Raw genomic sequence first — 25,175 nt, 5'->3', positions numbered from 1 at the left:
TGGTACTCATGAGGAGTTTTGTACAAAATGGAAATTACAGACATGTGCGTGAATGCGTATATAAGCGCTTCATTCACAGTTAAATTTACCTTAGAAAGACCCAGCGAAGTGAGTTTCCTCATCCTTCTCCATGAGGCTGCCAGGAACCACAGGAAATTATATTGTCTCATCGTTCTCCAAGGCCTCTGTGGCATATAGTCACTAATATGAGAAGAAGAGAATGTCATTCTCCAGACCCCACAGAAACCCAACATTGGTCCTTTGACAAAAGGACATATATTAAATGCTGGCACCATACTTCTCATTTTGTCTTTCTGTCTCATTTCTCTTTCCCCCCAGTTTATTGCAGCCAACGATAAGCTGTGGTTCTGGCTGGAAGTGAATTCTGTAGTCGATTTCTTCACAGTCCCTCCCGTGTTTGTGTCTGTGTACTTAAACAGAAGTTGGCTTGGTAAGTCAGTCTATTTTGCCTTCTCGCTGGCTCCTAAGGTCGGATGGATTAAGGGTTTTAGAACTGGATGGTGACAGCCCAGAAGGATTGGCTGAGCTAGTGCTTCAGACGGTTTTATCACTGTTGAAGTCTCATGGTCATCACCGTAAGAGCTGGGACTTCTGTGGTTCCTAGTTCTGACAGTTGTCACTCTGCAAGTGAGAGTCAGAATTGGTTAACCCATGGGAACAAGGCCAGTCTTCACAGTGCCGGGTTCTGATGCCCCAGAAGACCTGTCTGCCAGAGTTGGTTCTGTCTCCTGGTGGGGTCTATCTACAGTTACAAACTCTGGGGTGAGGCCGACCAGGATGAAACATCTCAAGTCACTTTGGTATCACAGGCTACACAACTCCCTCTCTGGGTGGGGAGACATTCCTAGGTGCTAAGTTCAGCAGGTTACTCCAGAATCAAGACTAGGACAGGAAAATGGTCACAAAAGCTAACTAGCTCCAAGAATGCTTAGATTGACAGTTCCTCATTCCTCTTTGATGCTGTGTATTTTTTAATTAACAGAACAATACTTCTGTTCCTATGGTGTTGATCGAGGAACAGGCCAAAACAGAATTTGAGAAACTTATTTTAGAATTTTCTCTGTCTTTGCTTTCAGACATATTTATTTGTTTCTTTGGTTGGGTGGCTTTGTTTTTTGTGTTTTGTTGTTTTGTTTTTTACTGGTCATGGGGGATAAGACTTCATGTATTTCACAAATAACATAAGCATACTGTAAGTACTGAAAACTCTGGAATATCAACAAAGAAAACAGCAGGCATCTTTGCTCCTTTCATCCTTCCTGGCCCCCCCCAATACCTAGTGTTAACAAACTACACACCTTTCTGTAAGCTCATCCTACACCACACATAAACAAATGAATGTACACATTAGAGGGATGATGATATTCCCATAAGAAATTCTTTCAAATAGCTATATTCCACTGTAATTTAGCTCTTAGACATCTTAGACATGGTAGGCATCCCTTCAGCTCTGGGATAAGGGAAATGTCATAGCCATTTGGATAAAATTCCATTTTCTACTTGTTTTATAGTGGAACTCTAGGACCTAATGGATCACCTGGATGCTTTCTTTGCTACTCTGAACAGTATTTTCATAAACACTGTCAAGCATATATTTGTGAAGTTCTATTTCTATCGATATTTCCATATTACCAGAAGAGGAAATGCCAAATAAAAGAGCATGAATAATTTATTTTGTAGACATTGTTAGATAATGTTCTAAAAATATTGTGTGGAGATGTGCTTGCATCGTGCAAGGCACTGGGTTGCCACAGTGGTCGCTGGTACGCTCTTCGATGTATGTGTGTCAAGGCGCCTGTGTGTGTGTGTGGATATCCTTAATTAGAGCCCCAGCACCCACGCTTCTCATTCCAATCATATTCACTTATTGCCTAGTGGAAAAGTTCTCTTCGTGGCTCTGAGATGTGCTTGCTGAGAATGGCTTTCTTGTCAGTATGCCAAGATCACAAAAGCCACACGCAGATCAGAGGTGTGGCCTGAGTGTGGCCATGAGCTGGCGTTTCCAGCAGTCTCAGATGAACTGTTTATTGGCTTTGTGACCTGGGATCTCTGTTTCTTCACTTGGCCTGGGAAGGACATAGACAGAGATTCCTGCCTTAACAGTTCTGGGAAGGGCAGGAAACTAGGGACTTATGAAACCTGTAAATGCCGCCATCTGGTGGGGAGTACCAGTGTTGGAACTGAAAACACAACACTAGCTTGCTTTACTATGAAATCATCATCATCATCATCATCATCATCATCATCATCATCATCATCATCATCATTATCATCATCATCATCACCACAACAATAAAAAGAACCTGTCCACCCTTATAGAAGAAAACATCTTCAATGAAATACTTTTGCTTCTTAGTAACTGCCCTTGGGTGAAATCCCAAACCTTCCTGCCTGTTGTAGAGGAGTCCTTCAGACTCAAGTCAGCTTCAGGAGGTTCCTCTGTCTCACTTAATACATAGGCTATTTCTCTGGGAAACAACCATTGAACTCATGAGTCACCATGGAAACAGGTTAGCATTCTCAGGAAACAGGAATATAAAGAAGGGAAAGGACCATTAGGTGTAAACATTTCTGGCAGCTTTGCCCTCATCCTGCAAAGGGTGGAGGGGAATACTGCCTTCACTGGCTGGGATTTGAGATAAAATACGAGATATAAGTCTACCCCAGTGCTTCACACCCTTTGGAGTGTGGGGACAGGTAATATTGCTGGCATTATGGTCATTAAAAAAACAGATGTAACACCACAGCCTGTATCTTTTTCAGTGCCCAGCTCATATCATGTTACAATTCTTATCATCGGTATAGGATTATGTATTATATAATAAAGCATCTATGGTTGCATATGTCATATTACATACTCAACAATACAATCAACATAATGGCAATGGGTATTCAGAGGCTTCAGTGTGGGTCCTACTGCCCCTCAGCTCCATCTGCACTCCATCTTCAGAGCACACCTATGGGGTCGGCATTGTTAACTACTCCATGTTTACAGATCCGGCACCTGAAGCTCAGAGATGCTGACTCTTGTCCGGGTTCACACAGCCTCGAAGTGCGAGATGGACAATTTACCCCAGTCTGACTACTTGATGTCTACACTCTTTTTCTGATCTTGGGGGCTTTTTTAACATTGGAAGACTGGGAGTTCCTTTCGGCTGTGCCTCCTCTGCTGCTTGGTTGGCATCCCTCCATCACTACCCTGCTCATCTTGCAACACCTCACTTGAGACAAGAAAGGAGGGGGAGAGCTCCTCTTTCGCACTCCTGCTTGCCCACCTCCAGTTTCTAGAAATGCCATGAGAACCAGAGAGGCACACAGGACTGGCATGGCATCTCCCAAGTTTCAGGACACTTCAGCAGCTTGTGGAGGACCAAAGGGCTTCCAAATAGATCAGAATCCAGTCCTCTATTCTGTCCCAGCTCAAGTGGCTTTTCCTCAGCTACTTTATGCAAGATCACCTTATCTGTCCCCTTCCTGCTTTCCCAGTATTGTCTTCTATAAAAGGTTTTCCTTATATAGAAGGATGGTAACAATGGCAACCCCTTCACTAGGGTTGCAGCAGGGCTTTGATGGGGGCAATGTGCCAGTGTGCATTACATACCAAGAACGTTGTGTAAGCTTTGTTAGCAGGGCAGTAGCCATCCTGGCCTCACTCTCTGCATGAAAGGAACAGATAGAGCAGAATGGGACCGCACAAAAGGCAGCAGGGTGGGAAGGCATCTATGTCTGCAGATGGCAAGGCACAGCTTATTTTAATTCCTGTTCCCACAATATGGGCCCTTTCATTGTTTTCCTTACAAAAACTCTTCCCCTGACCACTAAAATACGTGTGACCTGAAATGAGAGGTGGATCTTATTTTGAGACATGAACAACATGTTCTGGAGAACTCATCTGTCTGTTCCTTTAGAAACTACCCAAGGGGAGATCAACTGTGCACTCTTTGTGTATGTAGATGTTTGTATGGAGGGTCAGCTCCTGTGGTTAGAGGATGCCATATGAGAAACTCACTGATGTACTAATTCACCTTCTGTTATCTAGATGCTGGAACTGAATGAAACCCAGGGTCTTACTTGTTCTAGACAAATGCTTTCCTACTGACTCAATTATACATCTGCCTAACCCATTTTTTAAAATGTTTTCTTTATTATTTATTATGTGTACAGTGTTCTGCCTGCATGTACACCTGCAGGCCAGAAGAGGGCATCAGATCTCATTACAGATGGTTGTGAGCCACCATGTGGTTGCTGTGAATTGAACTCAGGACTTTTGGAAGAGCAGTCAGTGCTCTTAACCTCTGGGCCATCTCTCCAGCCCCGCCTAACCCATTTTTACTGAGCATCTGTTGTGTACTTAGCGCTAGGTTATGCGTATCTCAGGCACAGCATCCCATTTTGTTGTGTTATGATTTCAAACAGGTTTCACCCCAGTTCTCTGACTGGCATAATGGGGAATATGATTAGAGCCACTGTTGACTGGAGCCATCAGTGAAAAACTAACCCTGTCTTATTCACTGTGGGCCCAAACTTAGACTTTAACACCATCAACAAATTTCACCAGAAAACAGAATGCTCTAGTAAGAAATAGAAAGATGAGTTAGTGGCCAGTCACAGGATAAAGAAAGTATTGGAAATATCTTCCTTTTGTCTTTTTTTTAATTTCTTTTCTTTTCTTTTCTTTTCTTTTTTTAAGACAGGATTTCTTTGTAGCTTTGGAGCCTGTCCTGGAACTAGCTCTTAGAACTAGCTCTTGTAGACCAGGCTGGCCTTGAACTCACAGAGACCTGTCTGCCTCTGCCTCCCAAGTGCTACAATTAAAGGCATGTGCCACCACCAATTGAAGATATCTAACTATAAATATATGCCTAAGTGTTCTTTCTTTGTATGACAAGATAATTAAAAACAAAATTGTGCATAGTGTGTGTGTGTATGTTTGTATGTATGTATGTGTATGTGTGTGTAAGTATTTAGAGACAGCAGCAATAGAAAAAAACATAGTTCCTGTCTAATAATAAGTTTCAATCTTATTTTGGAAACAAAATAAACAGACATGAAATGAGAGATGGCAACACTACCTACTATGTAATTAAGTCCATAATTCCCAGGTCCAGCAGAAAGCCTGTGGGAGTTCAGAGGAGAGTATGTACAAGCCTGTGTGGGGCCAGGGATGCAGAAGGTTCTGTGGAACACTGGGTCTCAGCTGAGGCTGGGGATGCAGGGCAGAGTTGTGCAGGGAAGAGGAAGGTGACTCTCTGAGGAAAGAGAACTCCACTGCAGGGTAGCATGTGCTCGTGGAAGGTAGTATCATCGATAGGAAGGCATCTTTCTTGAGCCCAGGTCAGCTTTACCACCCTGGGAGCTAGCTGTACTTGTTTCCTCCTGATACAGACACCCATCACCGCAGTGCTGAATCTTAAGACAACCTCTGTGCATTGTCTCATAGATCTGTAGTCCAGCTTGGCTCTGGCTAAGGTAAGATAAAGATATCTTCAAGGGATGGGAAGATGGATCCATTAGTTAAAAAAATGCTTTCTTCGCAAGCATGGGAACCTAAATTTAATCCTTAGCACCCACATATAAGGCTGTGAATGGCAGGTGTTCTTGTAATCCCAGGACTGGGGAGGCAGAGATAAGTGGATTCCTGGGTTTGATGGGCAGCCAGCCTCAAGCCATTAAAGACCCTGTTTAAAAAATAGTATGGCAACTGAAGATGATAATTTAGGTTGTCCTCTGTCCTCCACACATGACTGTACACACATGTGCTCACATACCAACTTAAATGTGTAAAACATATACACTGATGTCTTTAGGGCCTGACTCTTTCTCCGAGGCTCTATAACACTCAGGAGAAGAGCCATATCTTTTCTTTCTCTGTTTTTTAAAAATTGATTTTATTGAGCTCTACATTTTTCTCTGCTCCCCTCCCTGCCTCCCCCTTCCCCTTCAACCCTCTCCCATGATCCCCATGCTCGCAATTTACCCAGGAGATCTTGTCTTTCTTAGAGTATGTCTCTCTTAGAGTCCTCATTGCTGTCTAGATTCTCTGGGATTGTGATTTGTAGGCTGGTTTTCTTTGCTTTATGTTTAAAAAACACTTATGAGTGAGTACATATGATAATTGTCTTTCTGGGTCTGGGTTCATTTGTCTGAAAATTTCAAGACGTCATTATTTTTCTATGTGTAGTACTATGTGTAGTACTACTCCATTGTGTAAATGTACCACGTTTTCCTTATCCATTTTTCGGTTGAGGAGCATTTAGGTTGTTTCCAGGTTCTGGCTATGACAAGCTACGAACACAGCTGAGCATATGCCCTTGTGGTGCAATTGAGCATCATTTGGGTATATACCCAAAAGTGGTATTGCTGGGTCTTGAGAAAGCTTGTTTCCTCATTTTCTGAGAAATCACCATACTGATATCCAAATGCCTGTACCAGTTTGTACTCCCACCAGCAAGGCAGGAGTGTTCCATTTACCCTACAACCTCTCCAGCATAAGCTGTCCTCTGTGTTTTTGATCTTGGCCATTCTTACAGGTGTAAGATGGAATCTCAGAGTTGTTTTGATTTGCATTTCTCTGATGACTAAGGATGCTGAACATTTCCTTAAGTGTCTTTCAGCCATTTTAGATTCCTCTGTTGAGAGTTCTCTGTTTAGGTCTGTACTCCATTTTTTATTGGGTTATTTGTTCTCTTGATGAACAATTTTTTGAGTTCTTTGTATATTTTGGAGATCAGACCTCTGTCTGATGTGGGGTTGGTGAAGATTTTTTTTCATTCTGTAGGCTACTGTTTTGTCTTGTTGACCATGTCCTTTGCTTTACAGAAGCTTTTCAGTTTCAGGAGGTTCCATTTATTAATTGTTTTTCTCAGTGTTTGTGCTACTGGGGTTATATTTAGGAAGTGGTCTCCTGTGCCAATGCGTTCAAGTGTACTTCCCACTTTCTCTTCTGTGAGGTTCAGTGTGGCTGGCTGTATGTTGAGGTCTTTGATCCATTTGGATTTGAGTTTTGTTCATGGTGATAGATATCGATCTATTTTCATTGTACTACATGTTGATATCCAGTTATATCAGCACCATTTGTTAAATATGCTTTTTTTCCATTTGATATTTTTTGCTCTTTGTTAAAAATCAGGTGTTCCAAAGTGTGTGGATTAATATCTGAGTCTTCGATTCAGTTCCATTGGTCCTCCTGTCTGTTCATATGCCAGTACCAGGCTGTTTTCAGTACTGTAGCTCTGTAGTAGAGTTTGAAGTCAGGGATTGCGATGCCTCCAGCAGTTCTTTTATTGTACAGAATTGTTCTGGCTATCCTGGGTTTTTTTTTTTTTTTGCTTTTATTTATGTAGTTGAGTACCATTCTTTCAAGGTCTGTGAATAATTTTGCTGGGATTTTGATGAACATTGTATTTTTTTTGCTTTTATTTATGTAGTTGAGTACCATTCTTTCAAGGTCTGTGAATAATTTTGCTGGGATTTTGATGAACATTGTATTGAATCTGTAGATTTTGCTTTTGGTAAGATTGCCATTTTTACTATGTTAATTCTACTTACCCAAGAGCGTGGGAGATCTTTCTGATTTCTGGTGTCTTCTTCAGTTTATTTTTTCAAAGATTTAAAGTTCTTGTCATACAAGTCTTCCACTTGTTTGGTTAGAGCTACTCCGAGATGTTTTATGCTATTTGTGGCTATTGTGAATGATGATGTTTCTCTTGGTTTATTTCTCGGCCCATTTATCATCTGTGTACAGGAGGGCTACTGATTTTTTAAAGTTAATCTTGTATCCTGCTACATTACTGAAAGTGTTTATGAATTATAGAAGTTCCTTGGTAGAATATCTGGGGTCACTTATGTAAACTATCATATCATCAGCAAATAGTTAGAGTTCTTCTTTTCTGATTTGTATTCCCTTAATCTCCTTTTGTTGTCTTACTGCTCTAGCTAGGACCTCAAGAACTATATTGAGTAGATATGGAGAGAGTTGACAACCTTGTCTAGTTCCTGATTTCAGTAGGATCACTGGGAGTTTCTCTCCATTTAGTTTGATGTTGGCTGTTGGCTTGTTGTATGTTGCCTTTATTATGTTTAGGTATGTTCCTTGAATCCCTGCTCTCTCCAAGATCTTCATCAGGAAGGGGTGTTGTATTTTGTCGAAAACTTTTTTCAGCATCTAATGAGATAATCATGTGTTTTTCTTTTTCAGTTTGTTTATATGGTGAATTATGTTAACAGATTTTCATGTGTTGAACCATCCCTGCATCTCTAGGATGAAGTCGACTTGATCATGGTGGATGATGGTTCTGATGTGTTTTTGGATTCGATTTGCCAGTATTTTATTGAGTATTTTTGCATCAAGGTTCATGAGTGAGATTGGTTTGTAATTCTCTTTCTTAGTGTCGTCTTTATGTGGTTTGGGTATCAGGGTAACTGTAGCCTCATACAAAGAGTTTGGCAATGTTCCTTCTATTTCTATTGTGTGGAATATCTTTAAGAGTATTGCTATTAGTTCTTTGAAAATCTTTTAGAATTCTGAACTGAAACCATCCTGGACTTTATTTGGTTGTGAGACTTTTGATGAGCCCTTGGTTCATGACTCCATCCCCCACCAGATCCAGCAAGAGTGGGTTAAGTCCAGGTAACTTCATCACCAAGGAAAGTCAGGATAAAAACAGAAGCAGAGGGCACAAGTGGAAGAGTTCTGCTTACTGGCTTGCTCCTCTTATTTGCTCAGCCTGCTTTCTTATACAGTCCAAATACTACCCACATCAATCATTAATCAAGAAGATGCTGACTGACTTACTTACTTACTATAACTTGATATGCCATGTTTTGTTGATGTTCTTGAACCCCCTGGCTCCTATAATCAATCCATTCTCCTCCTCTTCTGTAGGATTCCCTAACCTCATTTAATGTTTGGCTTTGTGTTTCTGCACCTGCCCCCATAAGTTGCTGGATGGCAGCTCTCTGATGACAACTGGGTCCGGCACCAACAATCTGGTCACAGAAGACAATCAGTTCGGGCTACTCATTCACTATTGCTAGGAGTCTAAGCTGGAGTCCTCCATGTAGACTCTGAAAGTGGGAACAGGGTCTGTAGGATCCTCTTGCCTGGACTTAATACATGGGAGTTGCTTACACAATCAACTAACCTGGGCTCAGAGGGGCTCTCAGAGATTGAGCAGGCAACTGGGGAGCCTGCATAAAACTGACCTAGGGATGGTGATGCCTCCAGAAGTTCATTTACTATGCAGGATTGTTTTGGGTATCCTGGGTTTTGTTTTGTTTTGTTTTGTTTTTTGTTTTTGTTTTTGTTTTTTTTTTTGCTTTTCAATATGAAGTTGAGTACCATTCTTTCGAGGTCTGTGAAAACTGCAGGCAAATGGATGGAGCTAGAAAACATTATTTTGAGTGAAGTAACCCAGACCCAGAAAGACAGGTATCACATGTACTCACTCATAAGTGGTTTTTAAACATAAAGCAAAGAAAACTAGCCTACAAATCAGAACCCCAGAGAATCTAGACAGGAATGAGGACCCTAAGAGAGACATACATAGATCTAATCTCCATGGGAAGTAGAAAAAGACAAGCTCTCCTGAGTAACTTGGGAGCATGGGGATCTTGGGGGAAGGCTGAAGAGGAGGGGAGAGGCAAGGAGGGGAGCAGAGAAAAATGTAGAACTCAATAAAAATCAATAAAAAAAGACTGACCTAGACTCTCTGCACATATTACAGTTGTGTAGCAGGACGCTTTTACATACAGAGAAGCTTAATGCAAGTTTGAAGTGATTCTTTTTATGTAATCACTGATTACAAGTCCATTTTTTTTAAAGAATTAGATGTCCTTCTGTGGCCAACAAGAAGGCTCAGCCATCAAACCTGACCCTCTTAGTTCAATCCCAGGACTCATGGGAAAAAAGAGAAATGACTTCCCGAAGTTGTCCTTTGATCTCTGCATATGGAGGGAGGGGGCATGTGCATGCAAGCAGACACACAGATGCACAGACCACACACACTCTAAAAATTTAAAAATAATAATTCCTAAATAATAAGAAATAAACAAAATTTTCCTAACTGAGCAGTGGTGGCGCTCAGCTTTAATCTCAGCACTCAGGAGGCAGTAGCAGGTAGATCTCTGAGTTTGAGGCCAGCCTAGTCTACAAAGCAAGTTCCAGGATAGCCAGGGCTATACAGAGAAACCCTGTCTTGAAAAGACAAAATATCAAAAACCAAACAAAACCCAAACTTTCCTGAATAGATGATTGAGAAATCATTAGATGAAAATTACTGTTGAATCACAACATCTCCCATGCCCAAACTAAACCAAGTACATTTAAGGCTTGGCATACCCCCACCTCCGTTCAAGCCACCCACTCAAAAAAAAAAAAAATAAGTGTAAAATAATGCATTGGGCCTGACTCAGCCTTGGCTTCTCAGGCTTCCTGCTCTGTGGTAAAGGAGCTCTTTAGGTGTAGAAAGGCTGAAAGGGAAGGTCTTTGGTTCCCCCTACAGGATGGCTCTGAAATTTCTGTATTAAGTGAAGTGGGCTAGTGGGGAGTACAGTGACTTCAATTCATGACAACCATTTGTAGTTAGCAGTGGTGGGCTTACCTTGAACGTCCAATGTGGTCTGCCATCCTTGACCATAAGTCCCCTCCTCTGCCTCCATCAAGGGAATCCCACAGAACCCCTAACATCACCTGCACCACTGCCAAAGTGGCCCAATTCTCAGTTTCAGTGCCTAAGCCCACATTTTCTAAGTGAACCCTCTCTCTTTAGCTTGCAGATTTATTTAAAAATAAAATAGAAAAGTAGGTCATAGAGGCTCTCGCTTGTAATGTCACCAGTAGGAGTCCACCTAGGAGTTCTAGGTCAGCCTAATGTTGTGACACACTCCTTTAATCCCACCACTCAGGAGGCATAGGCAGCCAGATCTCTGAGAGTTCAAGGCCAGCCTGTCTGGTCAACACAGTGAGTTCCAGGACAGCCAGGACTGCATAGTGAGACCCTGTCAAACCAAAACACAAACAAACAAACAAAAACTAAAGAAAAAAACCACACAACCAAAACCTGAAGCAACAAATAAACATACAACAATACTAATAAATAGGGGAAACGAACAATCAGGGTTTCCTCTCTTGATATCAAGTGTGCCTGTCTTTAGGGAGGAGGGGGAAAAGAGGAAGAAGTGTGCAATCCTTAAGAAAAGGTGCTTCTTAACTGAAATAAAACTGGATGTTTTCATATTGTACATATGTGTATCTGTATATATAATTGTGCAGATGCACACTTGGCTCTAGCACTCAGCCAAGTCTGAAATACATGTCATTTTAGACCCATCTAAAAAAAAAAAAAAGACTTGGAGATGTTAAGTTACTTGCTGATAGTCACACAGTTAAGTGGCCAAGCCAGCCTTTGAACTCAGGTAGGTACCCCACCTCTAAAATCCAGGTTTCTCTGTGTGAGACCATGCTGTAGGCAGATTTGTTTTGTCGGGACCTCCAGCTCACAAATAACCCCACAGAGACTTATTATTCACTATCAATGCTCAGCTGATAGCTTAGACTTGTTACTAACGAGCTTTTTCAACTTAAATTAGCCCGCATTTCTTATCTCTGATCTAGCACGTGGTGGTACCTTCTCTAGCACAGCAATATTCCTCTCCCGCTTCTTCTGTTTAGCTGGCAATGCCGCCCTTCTCCCTCCCAGCATTCTCTCAGCCGGAATCTCCTGCCTAACCTCTTCCTGCCTAACTATTGGCCAGTTGGCTGTTTATTAAACCAATTAGAGTAATACATATTCACACTGTACAAAAGGTTTATTACACGGCATCATGCTATCTCTCTAATGATAAACACACTCACTGTTCTAGTTAAGAAATTCCATTCAACCAACCTGACTCTGAGATGCAGCTTCTCATTGCTCCAGTGCTCTGACAAAACCAGAGGAGCCTTTGGACAGGACGTCCCACATGGTCCCAGTTGAGAAAAAAAAAAGTAAGGAAGAGAAATAGAAAAATAACTCAGTCTAGTTTTAAAAATCTGAGCTAATTCTATTTCAGGGACTAAGCTGGCTTTTCCCTGCTGCTTCCCTTCACCGTTGGCCTTGTAGAGTAAGAAGACTCATTTTAAGTTCATCTCCAAATTAATAAAAATAATGTCATTACTGTTGGAATGATTTGCAATGATATCAATTTAGAGAGGTGCACTGTTGTGTTCTGAATGCAAGTGTTCACCAGATTCCCATGTGGACACATAGTCCTAGTTCAATAGTGTTAGAAGGAGTGTGCAGTTAGGTGCCAGGCAATTAGGTCATGAGAATGGGGCACCCAGAGTGCTATTATCACCCTTATTAAGACAAGCCTTGACCAGGCACTGTATGTGTTGGTATCTTGACCGTTGGCTGTCTCAGCCTTCAGAACTGTGACCGGTGCTTCTGTGCTGATATGGTGATACAAATTGTCCAGTTGAAGGTATGTTGTTGTGGATACCTAAAGAGACCAAGGCATGGCTCCATGCCCTTTTTTCATTTTTTCAAAAGAATTCAGTGATACCCTGAACCCCAGGAATAGCATTGAGACTAAGCCATTAAAGAACGGCGAGATGAATAAGCCCATTGCTAAACTCTGCCCCCATGGTTGGACTTTGAGTGAAGACAGCCCCGATGAAGCAGACTGGTGAAAGTTTAGATGAATTTCAGGAAAATGATTGTTGTTCTGGTGGCTGCTGTACTTGCTAAATCTGCTTCTGGAGAAATTACACCTCTTGAAGAGATTTCCAGTTGTGTCTCCTTGATATTGCTTTGTCGGGGATGTGTTTTAAATAAGATGCCCTCCATAGGGAGCAGTGATTCTAAATCCTCATTGACTTGCATAGCTGTTGTATGCCAAATTGGAAATAACTTCCTGAAATAAATGTCTTCAAGGAATGAATTCAGCAGGAAGTGTTCACGGATGCCAGCATCTCTTCACATGGCCCTGCTTCACTGGGGACGCTATTAGAACAATGTCCTTGGGCAGCCTAAATCTCTGGGACTGAACCTGTGCTTCATCTCAAAAAATAACAATAATAAAAGCCTCAGTCCTTTACCATGAGATCAAAGCCTGAGGGTTTGGCCTGGATAGTGAATCCGGAATGGAGAAGTGAAAGCTAGATAGCAGCTCGAAGGCACACTTGCTCCTATTCAACTGGTCCCTGTGTGCACTTGACCTAACCATGGGAAAGTGTGTGTCTTGCATTGTGAGATGCCAATGATTTATACAAATGTGCTCACAATAGATTATAGAAATTTGAATTGACTGTCCTCGTGCAGTGTGGATTGCAGGGCTCTAAAGGCAAATATTTTTCTCCTAGAGCATTGGTAGTGAAGACATTGTCTGCAGACTACAGACCTGGAGGCTGGGAAGCATAGCCCTACCCCAAACCCTTCAAATCTGGCTTTCCTAAGAGAGAGATTGAAGGATGTTTTTGAAATTTTTCTAGGTGTTTCTGTTTCTTAGGTAGGATAAAAAGTGACTTTGGCAGGATTTTAGAATTACCCCGGAGAACATAGATACCTCCTGCCTCAGAAGCCAGACTGTACCTCAGCCTGAGTATATCCTAATTTAAGCTACAAGAATGGATTCAAGTTTCCTAATGAAGTTCAGCAGGCAGCCAGCATTAACAAATCTTTCACTTGATGGGAGACACATACTCAGCCTTAGAAAAAAACTTAGAAACACACACACACACACACACACACACACACACACACACACACACACACACACTATGGAAGTCCTCCTTCAAAGTCTCCAGTCAGACCCTCTAAGAACAAGTGAGGCGAGTTTCTGTAGCACATGGATGAATATTCTAGAGCACTCTTTCTCAGACCTCAGTGCCCAGAGGTCTGGTTCAACCACATGTTTTGGGTCACATTCCTGAATTTAGAATTTGGTGCATCTGAGGTTCTGTGTGTAAGGGTAGAAGCTGGGGTTTTCCCACAGGGTCCCGGGGACAGAGATAATGGTTTGGGAGCTGTGATTTGGGGTTTGCGGGTCCAGCCTACCATGAAACTGAACCTGAAGTTTAGCAGTGCCTGCTATACCAATCATCAAGATTCTCATACTCGCAGAATCATTGGTGTTTCATGCTCCCCAGTGTCAGGCTTTACTGAAATGCCTCGTTTCATGATGCTTTGGGGGTTAAAAGCTGAAGCACTTATGTCTTGTTGTTATATCATGTTGCAGTTTGAGCAGAGAAGTCCTTTTAGAAAGTCCTTTGATCCTCTCTGTCATCTACCTGGGTTCCAGTGAGAGGGGTCCCTGGCTGGTATTTCTTCCTAAGATCTCCAGTGCAAGTTTGGCTGATGCTCTTCCCATTCTCCTGAAACTGGTCCAGGTCAACTCATGGCATGTTGGAGATTAAGGAGAGAAGACCAGGGAGAAAGGTTCCAGACTCACTTCTCTTCCACTTTTCTGAGACTGACATGTCTTCTTTGTCGAGGATAGAGCCCTTTAGGCTGCAGGTCTAGAGGAGAGTTATTTTAGGATCTGATCCCTCCCTATTCCCAGGATAACTCATTTGAACAAGCATTCTTCTTTCCTGTTCATCTTCCCTGGGGATGCCTGGGCCTGGACCTAGAGCTGTGTGATGGATAACAAGCATCTCCCTTTTCCTAAGATGTATTTGTTACTAATTGAATTAAATGTTGAGATAAGTGACCCTGTGCTTCCGTATCACACTCTGAGTCAGTCTCTCTCTCTCTCCCTCTCTCTCTCTCTCTCTCTGTCTGTCTGTCTCTCTCTCTCTCTCTCTGTCTCTCCCTCTCTCTCTGTCTCTCCCTCTCTCTGTCTCTCTGTCTCTCTGTCTCTGTGTGTGTGTGTGTGTGTGTGTGTGTGTGTGTCTTTCAGATCAAGTAGTGGTATATCAGCCTGTCTCACAAAGGGTAAAATTAACTTGTTATTTCCTGGAACACAAGAAACAAACAAACAAACAAAAATACTATTCTCCTGGAGGTACAGCAAACAGCTATTCCTCCTTTCCTGTCCCTTCTCTTCCCCCTCTCCCTCTCACCCCCATTCTCCCTTTCTTCCTCCTTCTTCCCCTTTCTTTTCCCCAGACTCCTCTTTCTTCTCTTTAGATACTGGGCACTGAACCTAGAGTCCTGCTTATGCTTGCTCCATCATTAAGATAGAGCCACCCTTCCCTCTTTTACTTTTCATTTTGAGACAGAATCTCACTAAGTTTCCCAGGCTGACTGTGAACTCATTAAGCAGTCCAGACAGTCTTGGAACTTGAGATCCTCCTGCTTCTGCTTCTAGAGTAGCTGGGACTGCAGCCATGCAGGTGACCTGGCTTAGCAGAACCTTTGTCTTTGCCGTACACCATCCCCCTGCCCTACCCCCTTCATGTTTATGATTTGCCTTTCTGTAGATCTCTTGCTTGGATTCCAGGGAGCTGGTAAGTAGTTACCAGCCACCAAGCTCTCACCAACTCCTCTTGCCCACATCCTCCATCTCTGTGGCTTCCTGCTGTGTGTCTGTGGCTGGAGTGGGATGGGTGTGAGATAGGGCTAGGTTGACTGGCTTGAAATTCCCAGAGAGTCCCATGTCCTAGCCTCTTCTGTGTTAGGATTTGCACGTGTGAAGCACCATGCCTGAGTTTACTTCAATATAGATTCTGGGGACTGAACTCAGGTCCTCATGCACTTTCCATGGTGAGCAACCTCCCCAGGCCTTTACTGTTTATTGTTGGAAATATGATTTTACTGGAACACAGCCACACTCGTTCATTTACATATTGTCTATGGTAATATGGAGACCTAGGGTCACAAAGCATAAAATCTCATTTACTGTCTTGCTCTTTACAGAAAGCCTATTGATATTAGATGCATTATATATTCTTTTGTGTTCCTCTAAAGCCTGGCACGGTGTTTTGCTCATAATAGCTACAAATCAGTTTTGATAAATGCAGCCTGAACTTTCCTCTGAGATCACTGGAACTATAATAGTGGTCAAACAAAAGCTTATTTCGGCCACTGTTGTTATACTACTGTGTATTCTGTGGCAGGTATCAGAATAAGATCGTTATGTGTTTGTCCCGCTCAGTGCTCCTACAAGCTCTAAAGATGTGTGGGAGAACCTGGAAGAGGCTAGCTTTCTCACTCCCTAAGCATTGACACAGCAAGAATGTGAGGGCTTTGTCATCTCAGAGCCTAAAGTTTGAATTATTACTTGAAATGGACTGTTCAGTCCTATCCCTGATAAGTGCTGAGAGACAGAAAGAGATCTTGAAGGACGCTTTTCAATGAGATAAGACCCAGAAACCAAACAAGCATCATATAAGCCGAGCTAGGATGACAGCAAGCACCCCCAGAAGGACGGGCTTGAGCCTTGTTTCTTGGGGATTTAGCTTCACTCATGCTAGTGTAAAAACTGCGTAACTGTAGCACTAGCATCAACATCATCTTCAGGTATTCAGTCTTTCAACAGACTTCTAAACAGGCATAATCGTAATGTGTTAGCTGCTGTGCTTGGCTTGAGACTGAGGTGTGTATAAGATTCCCCTTCTGTAAGAGAGGAATCTGTAAACTCAGGGTGCAAGCCCAAATAGTTATAGGGAAAGGGAGGTAACAAAGGGTGGAACATGGTAAGACACAGCCAGTCTCTGTAGCAGGTGAGAGGATGCTTCTTAAAATGCTTGTTGGCTGATTTTTCCTATATGGACATTTTCTCAGTGTCTGTTCACTTATCTGATTGACTGATGCGTGTGTGTGTGTGTGTGTGTGTGTGTGTGTGTGTGTGTGTGTATGTGTGTGTATCAGTGAGCACATGCAGGTGCCTGTGGAGTCCAGGAGGGGATGTTAGATGAGCTGGACCTGGAGGCCCAGGCAGATATGAAATGCAAGATGTAGGTGCTGGGAACTGAATTCTGGTCCCCTGCAAGTGGCTCTTGACTCCTGAGCCATCTCTTTACTCCCCGCCCCAACCCCACCTTCTTTCCTCTCCTTGTCAGTTATCCTGTCCTCAGAGACTTGCTTTAGGGAACTAGTGTAGGCTGCAATATTGTCTATCCGTTCAAAACACAGGGCTTTCTGGTGTCCTCTGTAGAGGACTTGCCTTCCTTCTTACCTTACGAGTTGCCCGGAATCTTTCACCACAGCTCCAATCTGAAACCTGCTGGCAGTGCCTGCCACCTAACATCACATCACCTCACGTATAATGAAACCAACCAGCATTCTCACTAGGGCAAGTGAACATTTCCACTGAATTTGTCAACAGGGTCAAAAATCCTTTTCTCAAGTGCCATGTGCTAAGTTCACATTGTTTGAACACCTATTTCCGGTTTAACAAAATAGGTTTCTGTTTGTTTTTTCTAATTGCAGCCTTCCTTATACTAGAACCAGAACTTCTCACCACATGGCAGGAAGGAAGAGACTAGGTTCCTAGAGGTCCTAGGGAAGACACAGGAGGCCCTGGTCCTCGGCCCATTGGCCTGCCGCAGTGGCGCTGCCTCTGCCAGCAGCCTGTGCTGTCCCCAGTCCCTCATTGCTGCGCTGTTGCCCTTACCACATCACGTTATGTGCTAAGCCATTCTGCCATCTAGTGAGGGAAAGCGGGAATGTCGTCTTCAGAAGTCCCTTGAATCCTGGCTGATTGACCTCCTACTAAATCAGGCTTTTAACTCATAGAAGGCAGCACAGCCCTTAGAAGAATTCCCAAGGCTATGCAGAGGAACTCAAGGGAAAAAAATACACAGATGGCATGTAGGTATCTAGGGGTTCTGAAACCTGGCCTATGTGTTCACGCTGAGCACAAACTGGCTCCATCTCTGTCTAAACTGACACCCAGTGCCGGGCAAGGGCAAGAATTATAGACTGACTCCAGAGTAAAGATCCCACTTGATTTTATTACAATAAAGCGCTCTCCTCTAGGTCTAACCAGTCTTCAGATCTCCCTTCTATCCTTTGACAGAATTGGTTTTGAGCTAGAAAGAAATACTGAAGTGATATGTCACTGCTTCTCACATGTCGAATCGTCAGCTTTGAAGAACGATACGCAAGAGAGCCGTTCTGCATAGACAGTTGTCTATTAAATCTAAGCAGGAACTTTGTAAAACAGCAACAACCCAAGTCTAGTCACAGCATTCATACCCGAGGACACTGGGGCCGATTTTATGAGGCGGAACTACAGTACAAGGGTGGAACTGTATTTTCACAAGGGCTATTATTTCAGGATTTCTTGCTGGGAGACTTGTTAGTGTGGTATTACTATAAAGTACCATTTGGTTAGATCCCAAAGGCCTTTTTTTGTGGAAGATAATGGAACTTTTCCTATGATAAGCTAATGGATACTGCATAATACAAGAGGCACAGAAAATACTGTAAATATTGTTACCCTAAGCTGTCACTGCTTTTATCAATTTGTTTATAGAAGAGAGAAAGTCTCTTTTCTTCCCCCACCCCACAGAGCATACCGATAGATACCAGAAGAAGACCCTGCGACCTTGGGTTCAGTCCACTTCTTTTCCAACAATCTCTTACTGATTCATGACTCCCAGTAGGCTCAGAGTGCGCTCAACCCGATTACTACCTGTTCCCAGTCTCCGACCACTGCTTTTCTGTCAGTTTCCTTGACTCCCTGCCTGGTACAAAGAGAGGGGTGATAAAGAAAGCATTTAAGATCAAGATCAAAAAAAAGGAAGTGACAACAAAATGGGCAAAGAGTCAGCACCATGGCCCAACAAGAAGCAGATCCTTTTAGACTTTGCTGTTATATGGAGAGGTCATGGTTTCTCAGGGAAACACGCTAAAGTAGTTCCTTATTCCGGAACTAGCAGAAATGTCAGGACAGGCGCGGTTGGTCTGGGAGCATGGTTGGGGACAGCCGTAGGACCAGGAATGTACCAGGGCAAGAGAAATGGATGCTTCATGTGTGTGAGTATACATCAGTGAAACCTCTTCTCTAAGGTCTAGACAGCAAAGGAAAACAAGTGCTTCCGGTAGGACACAGGCCATGAAGGACTGTGGACGCGAGTTTTGAGGGCTCCTTTTATCCTAGAGTCTTTAAAAAGTTGTCAGTTGCATGTGTGCTGGAGAGAGAGGCAGAGAGAACGGTGCATGCGTCTAAGTATGCTTTAAAATAGACAACCCTGTTGAAATAGCAACTAAGAAATATGAGCAGAAAGAAAGTCTTCATGATTCTTAGCTCTCACGGGTTGATAACTGAAGCCAATGGTCTCTCTCCCTTACTTTCGGTGTTTAGCTAGCCACCATTCATGCCAAAGACCTTGAATGACCTTGGCTAAAACCCCAAGGTGCTCTCTCTTTGTCTGTCGTCAGCATTGTGTGCTGTCTTGCCTTGGGAACGGTTTGTGTGTTGCTCAGGAGAAGATCCATCAGGCTGCCAAATGAGAGGGAGGCTGACTTATGTCTGCAGAGGTGACGAATCAGAAAGCCAGACTGGGGTCCGGTTCTTAGGATGCGAAGCATCAAAGAACAGTGCTTGGAAGCAGTACAGTCTTAGCTCACTTGTGAAAGCACTAGGGCTCGGGATGCTTAGGAAATTGTCTTGTATTTGTCTATTAAGAAATCACTTCTTGGGTCTGCTCAACACTGGTGTCCTTCATGTGTTCTGTGGGCCTGTGTTTAGGGTCCTTTTCTGGGTGCGGTGGTTAGACAGAGGATGCCGATCAGAAGGTGTTTGTCACAAGTTAACCTGAAAGAGAAAGCCAACAAAGAATGAAAAGAACCTCAGGACTTTAAAAGAGAGCAGGGCCAAAGAAATCGGCCCCAGCACTCTACAATTTAGTCTCTGTAGTGAGTGACAATTCAACATATAGTAGAAGGCGACCTTAATCTGAGCACTTGTCACAGCTGTGGTGGCAGAGGGACCAGTGAGGTCAGTTGCTGCTCCAGCCTCAGATCCCACAATATCAAGCGCCTCTCTCATCTCCTTGTGTTAGTCTCGCAGCTGAGTGGGTGGCATACCGGCACATGTGGAAGCTACTGATGAAATCCATTGAGAGAACAATGGATTGGCAAGAAGCCAGAGAGCCCACCTTCCATTCTACAGAAGAAATCTCAGCAGGAGTCTCCTGTGACTTCCCGGAGAGCAAATGTCTTCAGCTTTGAAGGCCATCCAGTTACGGTTACTGCTGTTCAACCTTGCACTGAGGCCTGGAATCAGCTTCATGCAATATGGATTAAATGCCTAATGTAGAATATCTAATTTTATGAAAATGTCTGTATGTGACATTATACCATATTCAATGAATATATACAATGACAATTAAAAACATATTCTTCACCTTTAATCCCAACACTCAGGAGGCAAAAGCAGGTGGATCTCTGAGTTCGAGGCCAGCCTGACTTACAGAAAAAGTTCTAGGACATACTCCAAAGCTACACAGAGAAACCCTGCCTGTCTTAGTAAAAAAGAAAACAAAATCCTAAAAACAAAATAAGAGTTCTTCATTGCACTTAAATTAGAAGTTTATACAATTCCAAGATTTATAAAATACTATTCTGAATTTTTTCAACTATTTAAAAATGTGAAAAAAACACATTCTTAAATTTCACGCTGTGCAAAAGCTGGTGATGGCCCCTGTACCTCACCTGGGCAGCACACAGCACAGCAGAGACTGCCCTGATGGTGCAGGTGCGACTGAGTCAGTGCTGAGGGCCTGAAAGCACAAGAACCTGCCCAGTCCCTTGCTCATTGCTGCAGAGGGTGAACGAACAATGCTGGAGAGGTAACCCTGGTGAGGACAGAGAGCTCCCCCTGGTGGTGAGGACAGAGAGCTCCCCCTGGTGGTGAGGCTGAGGGAGAACCAGTGGACTGACAAACCCTGCAACTACCCAGGCCCAGAACCAGTTATGAGTTTGCCCACCCCAACATCCACCCCATCTATGGTCTGCTAGAGCACATGAGGGTGCATGTCCTGCAGATCCAACGCTGCAGGATCTCCATTACATAGAGCAACAAAAGGATATCCAAGAAGAGCCCAGCATTGATAGTGTAGCAGACGCCAGAGGTCCCGAACCAGATCAATTATTCTTTGCAATGAACACATGCAAGTAAAGCTATATGGGCCAAAAGGTATACTGTATGACTCCCTGTGTCACACTACAGTCTCCATGATAAGATTATTTTTTAAATTTTCTCTCAAATTTCATTTTTCTTGGGGGGGGTGTTGTTAGCAGAGAGGATAGATACAAAGGGGTGGGGAGATGAATGGGATCAAGATGCAGGATATGAAAAACACATAGAATACATAAAAGAAGGTTTCCAAACAAAAGTTGGTGATGGGCCCTACGTGCTCACACACCATAACTTACCAGCTGTTCTGTAGAAGACATGGTTAGGGTAGGAGTTCTATGAAACTTTAAGAAACTCATATAGTCGCACAGTGGTGGTGCACACCTTTAATCCCAGCACTCGGGAGGCAGAGGCAGGTGGATCTCTGTGAGTTCGAGGCCAGCCTGGTCTACAGAGTGAGTTCCAGGACAGGCTCCAAAGCTGCACAGAGAAACCCTGTCTCAGAAAACCAAAAAGAAAAAGAAAAGAGAGAGAGAGAAACTCATTCAATATGTATATATGTGAGTGTATATAAATGAGTATATATATGTATATATACATACACACAAACACACACACACACACACATATATATATATATATATATACTCATTCAGCCACTCCAACATTTATTGAGTACTTGCTGTATGCCACACTCTGTTCCAGGCACTGGATATGATTAGTCAACATCAGACTTCTACTTAGTCACCAGCCCGAAGAAGAGGTCCTTATCCTTGACAGCACAGCACTCTGAAGCATGAGTCACGGCACTGTAGTAAATAGGAGCCCCTAGGTGTGTCTAATGGATGTGCACGAAACACTTTAAGATAAACTGGACATTACTACACATTGCCTTGCAGAGGTCACCAGAATTTTTCAGTCATTCCTTGTTTACAGACTGGAAAAGCAGTGGAGATAGGCGATTACCCCATGACCTCTAGTTCCATTTAACTGTTTGATGCCTAATGATAGCCGCTTCTCCTAGCACTTTTGCTACTCTGGTGGGTTTTCAGATGAACCTCCCCCACTTTGAAGATCATAAAGAGTTAGGAAAAAATTCTCTCCCCTCATTTGGCCCTATTTTTCCAAATCTCTACTTTGATCAAAACAAGAGAAGAAAATAAATGCTCTCTCTGGATTTGAGTCAGAAAACAGTGAATTTTTTGCCTGTCTATTTCATTTCCTGAAAACAAGAATGGCCCAGGAAACTATTAAATAGAGCAGAAACAAGAAGATTGGAGCCATGAGAAGTTTAGCATCACTTTTCCCTGCTAGTCTGCTTTGAGCCTTAGTTCCATAATCTATGCAGCTTGAGCTCCAGTTAGCCATCTCTTCTGTCACCAACAATTTCACCGCCCTCCCAAATCCTTTAGGAAATTCCAAGGCAAATGGCCTTAAACAGGAACTTAATTGTCGGAGAGATTTTACTTGCTTATTAGAACAGTTTGGTCCACAGTGTTATCTGTATGGGGAATAATTCCCTTAGCTGCGTCAATTTTATAGTTTCTTGTTCATTGGACTGCAGTTTTTTCTGTATAAAATGATGTTAAGAATGAAGTCACCCAGAGTGCCAATTTTGGGTGTCTTTACCACGGTGAAAAGTAATAACACTGTAAGTAGAACTGGTTTCTCTTGAGAGCTGGGAGAGAAGGTGCAGGGAGAGAAGGGCAGGATTTAGGGATGTAATTTGGGATTAATAAATGATTCATCCAGCAGATCAGTATTGATCATAACTCTGTGGTTGTGTGGACCATGAGATGTAGGACAGCTGGGAATATCCTGATCTAGTTATGGATATGGAAAATCAAGGTACCTTATCTGCAGTGCGAATTAAACATCTGGTGAGTAATTATGACAGGGAAATGATAACGTGTTCAATAATAACACTGAAAATCAGACTTGAAAACATATGCATTTAAATGTCGACAAATATATGTTTGCTTGGATCTAACCCATATGTTGGTTGTACAGCAAATAAAGATATCTATGCATGCATATAATAGAGTCCAATGGGATGTTGGAGTCATTTGCTTGAATTTTCTCAGATCATATAGAGATTGACACAATGTGATAATCAATACTAAACCAACCAGCTATGAGAACCTAAATGGAGAAATCTTGCCTGTCTTGCTTACCATGCTCTGAATGAATACAGACTTAAGTAAAACAGTGTTATTTATTTACTTATCCAAGACTCTTTCCTGTGGGCATGGGTCATGGAACAGACTGGCACTGTTTTCCTCAACTGGAAAGCAGTAGGAATGGACAAGGAAGGACATGGCTAGATAAAGGGTAAAGATTCTCAGGTTACCTAGGGGATCCGGTGAGTAGATTATTCAAGATATTTGTGAGTGTGAGTAGGGAGATAGTTGATAGAACCCCAGTGTTTGTTTCAGGAACAGTCGCTGATCCCATTCAGTGGATGAAAGCACCATGTGGGGACTAGACAATACTGAAAACTAGGCTGATAATTTGAGAGTCTGGGGGTCAGCTCCCTATGTGTATTTTCTGGCAAGAGTGAATGTAGTCTACATTATGGGTTGCTGAGTCTCCTGCTGGGATCTCTTCAATTCTTAATTTGAAAGGAGGGTTGGTGCCATGCTGGAGTTGCCTTGATGACCAGCAGAAACCAGGGATCCTTAGGGTTTCTTGGGTTTCCTTAGGTGCATTAATAAAGCACACAACATCTATATAGATGTTCCATTTAGAAAACGTTCTGGGAAGGCTATTAGAATTTGATTAGCATTTTGAAGTAAATTTCATTGTTACCCGTGACTTGGCAGAGATGGACAAGGATGTTCCAAGAAGTAATTGGTGCAGGAAATTATACAATTAGTAAATAGCATACCCAGGTCTATCACTGGGGGCCTGGTACACTGGTGACCTTCCTAATAAGGCACGATTGCTAGGAGATATTCCTGCTCTCCTGTAGGGACGAGGCACACCTTCTAGGCGAGTGAGTTAGGATCTGCTTTGGTGCCACAGGTGTTGTGTGTTGTAAGTTGAGACTGTGTTGGTGTACCTGTGACATGGGGACTTGTAGGAGAGGTGATGTTTAATTGAGCCTTAACGCATGAGGTTGACCAGATGAAATGGAGGGGGAAGGGAGGAGAGCATGCCTATATATGAAAAAATTACACATGAGAGAAGATTCTTAAGCTGTCTCGGAATATCAGAGTACCTAGTGATAGCAGACACTATATCTGCTCTCTACTGAGTAGCTTCCTCTCAATATTTCTGAGCAACGATAGGGAGGTAGATGGTAGAGCTGCAATGTTACTGCTGGGAGCGGGAGTATATGACTCTGAGCTCGCCAGTCTGTAAAAATCACTGGGGAAATGGAGGCGAGCCTCCCCTGAGACCCTCTCTTGGTATCTCTTGGTATCCCTCCTGTAGATGTGGCTAGAACTCTCCTACCTGTCCACCCACCCAATACTTCATTTAACATCATTTTGGTCCATTCAGTAGGCACTTATGTCCCAACTTGGTCCCCAACACTGTATGTATTAAGTCTCAGCGAATCACTAACAGGAGTGCTTTACTTCAGTTTCATGAATTCATATACAAATGAAGGAGCAAAAGAAGAGAGACCACTGTTAGTGTATTCATTCCCAAGAAAGAATGGATTCCACTGTAGTTTCAGAGGATGGCAGGGCAGGGCTGGAGACAAAGCACAAAAGAGACATCAGGGTCCCAGGGAAAGGATGGGCAAAGACAGGCAGTATTTGGGTGCGTGGACTCGTGCATTTAGAAGTAGGATTTTTCTAGCTAGAGGAGAGAATTGGCAGGTGGAACCAAAGGCTAATTCCTTCCAATGGGACCAAAAGGCATAAAAATGACGAGGAAACAAGAAAATAGGTGTAACTTGGGTGGAGGGGAGGAGGAGAAGGGCAGAAGGCACAGGAGAAGTCTCCATCTCAGACAGAAGAGGACCATCTGGTCCGTAGCCATCACTGCATCTCCTCAGGCAAGCCCTGGGCAGGGATACTGCAGCTCCTGGAAGCTTTCCAGCTCCAAGGCCATTTCCAGCAAAGCCCATCCTTCTCAGAAGGCTGAGGAAACATCTATCCAAGACTAGGTGTCGAGTTATTTAAAACCAAAGAGAA

The 25,175-nt window shown here is 43.0% G+C and overlaps 1 protein-coding gene across 16 annotated transcripts in view; it reads left to right on the top strand.

The window, feature by feature from the left end:
• Window positions 1-25,175, top strand: part of Kcnma1 (potassium calcium-activated channel subfamily M alpha 1) — a 720,864-nt gene that overhangs the window by 421,048 nt on the left and 274,641 nt on the right. For all 16 annotated transcript variants that reach the window (XM_085698388.2, XM_085698387.2, XM_085698389.2 and 13 more), the window contains exon 5: window positions 340-451. In XM_085698388.2, the coding sequence (XP_085554514.2) occupies window positions 340-451 (112 nt within the window). The remainder of the gene's footprint in view (window positions 1-339; window positions 452-25,175) is intronic.

This window comes from Myodes glareolus, chromosome 12, assembly GCF_982192425.1.
Source record: "Myodes glareolus chromosome 12, mMyoGla1.1, whole genome shotgun sequence".
NCBI classification, from domain to species: domain Eukaryota; kingdom Metazoa; phylum Chordata; class Mammalia; order Rodentia; family Cricetidae; genus Myodes; species Myodes glareolus.
Note: the sequence above shows the minus strand (reverse complement) of the source record. Positions and strands in the feature narration are given on the sequence as shown.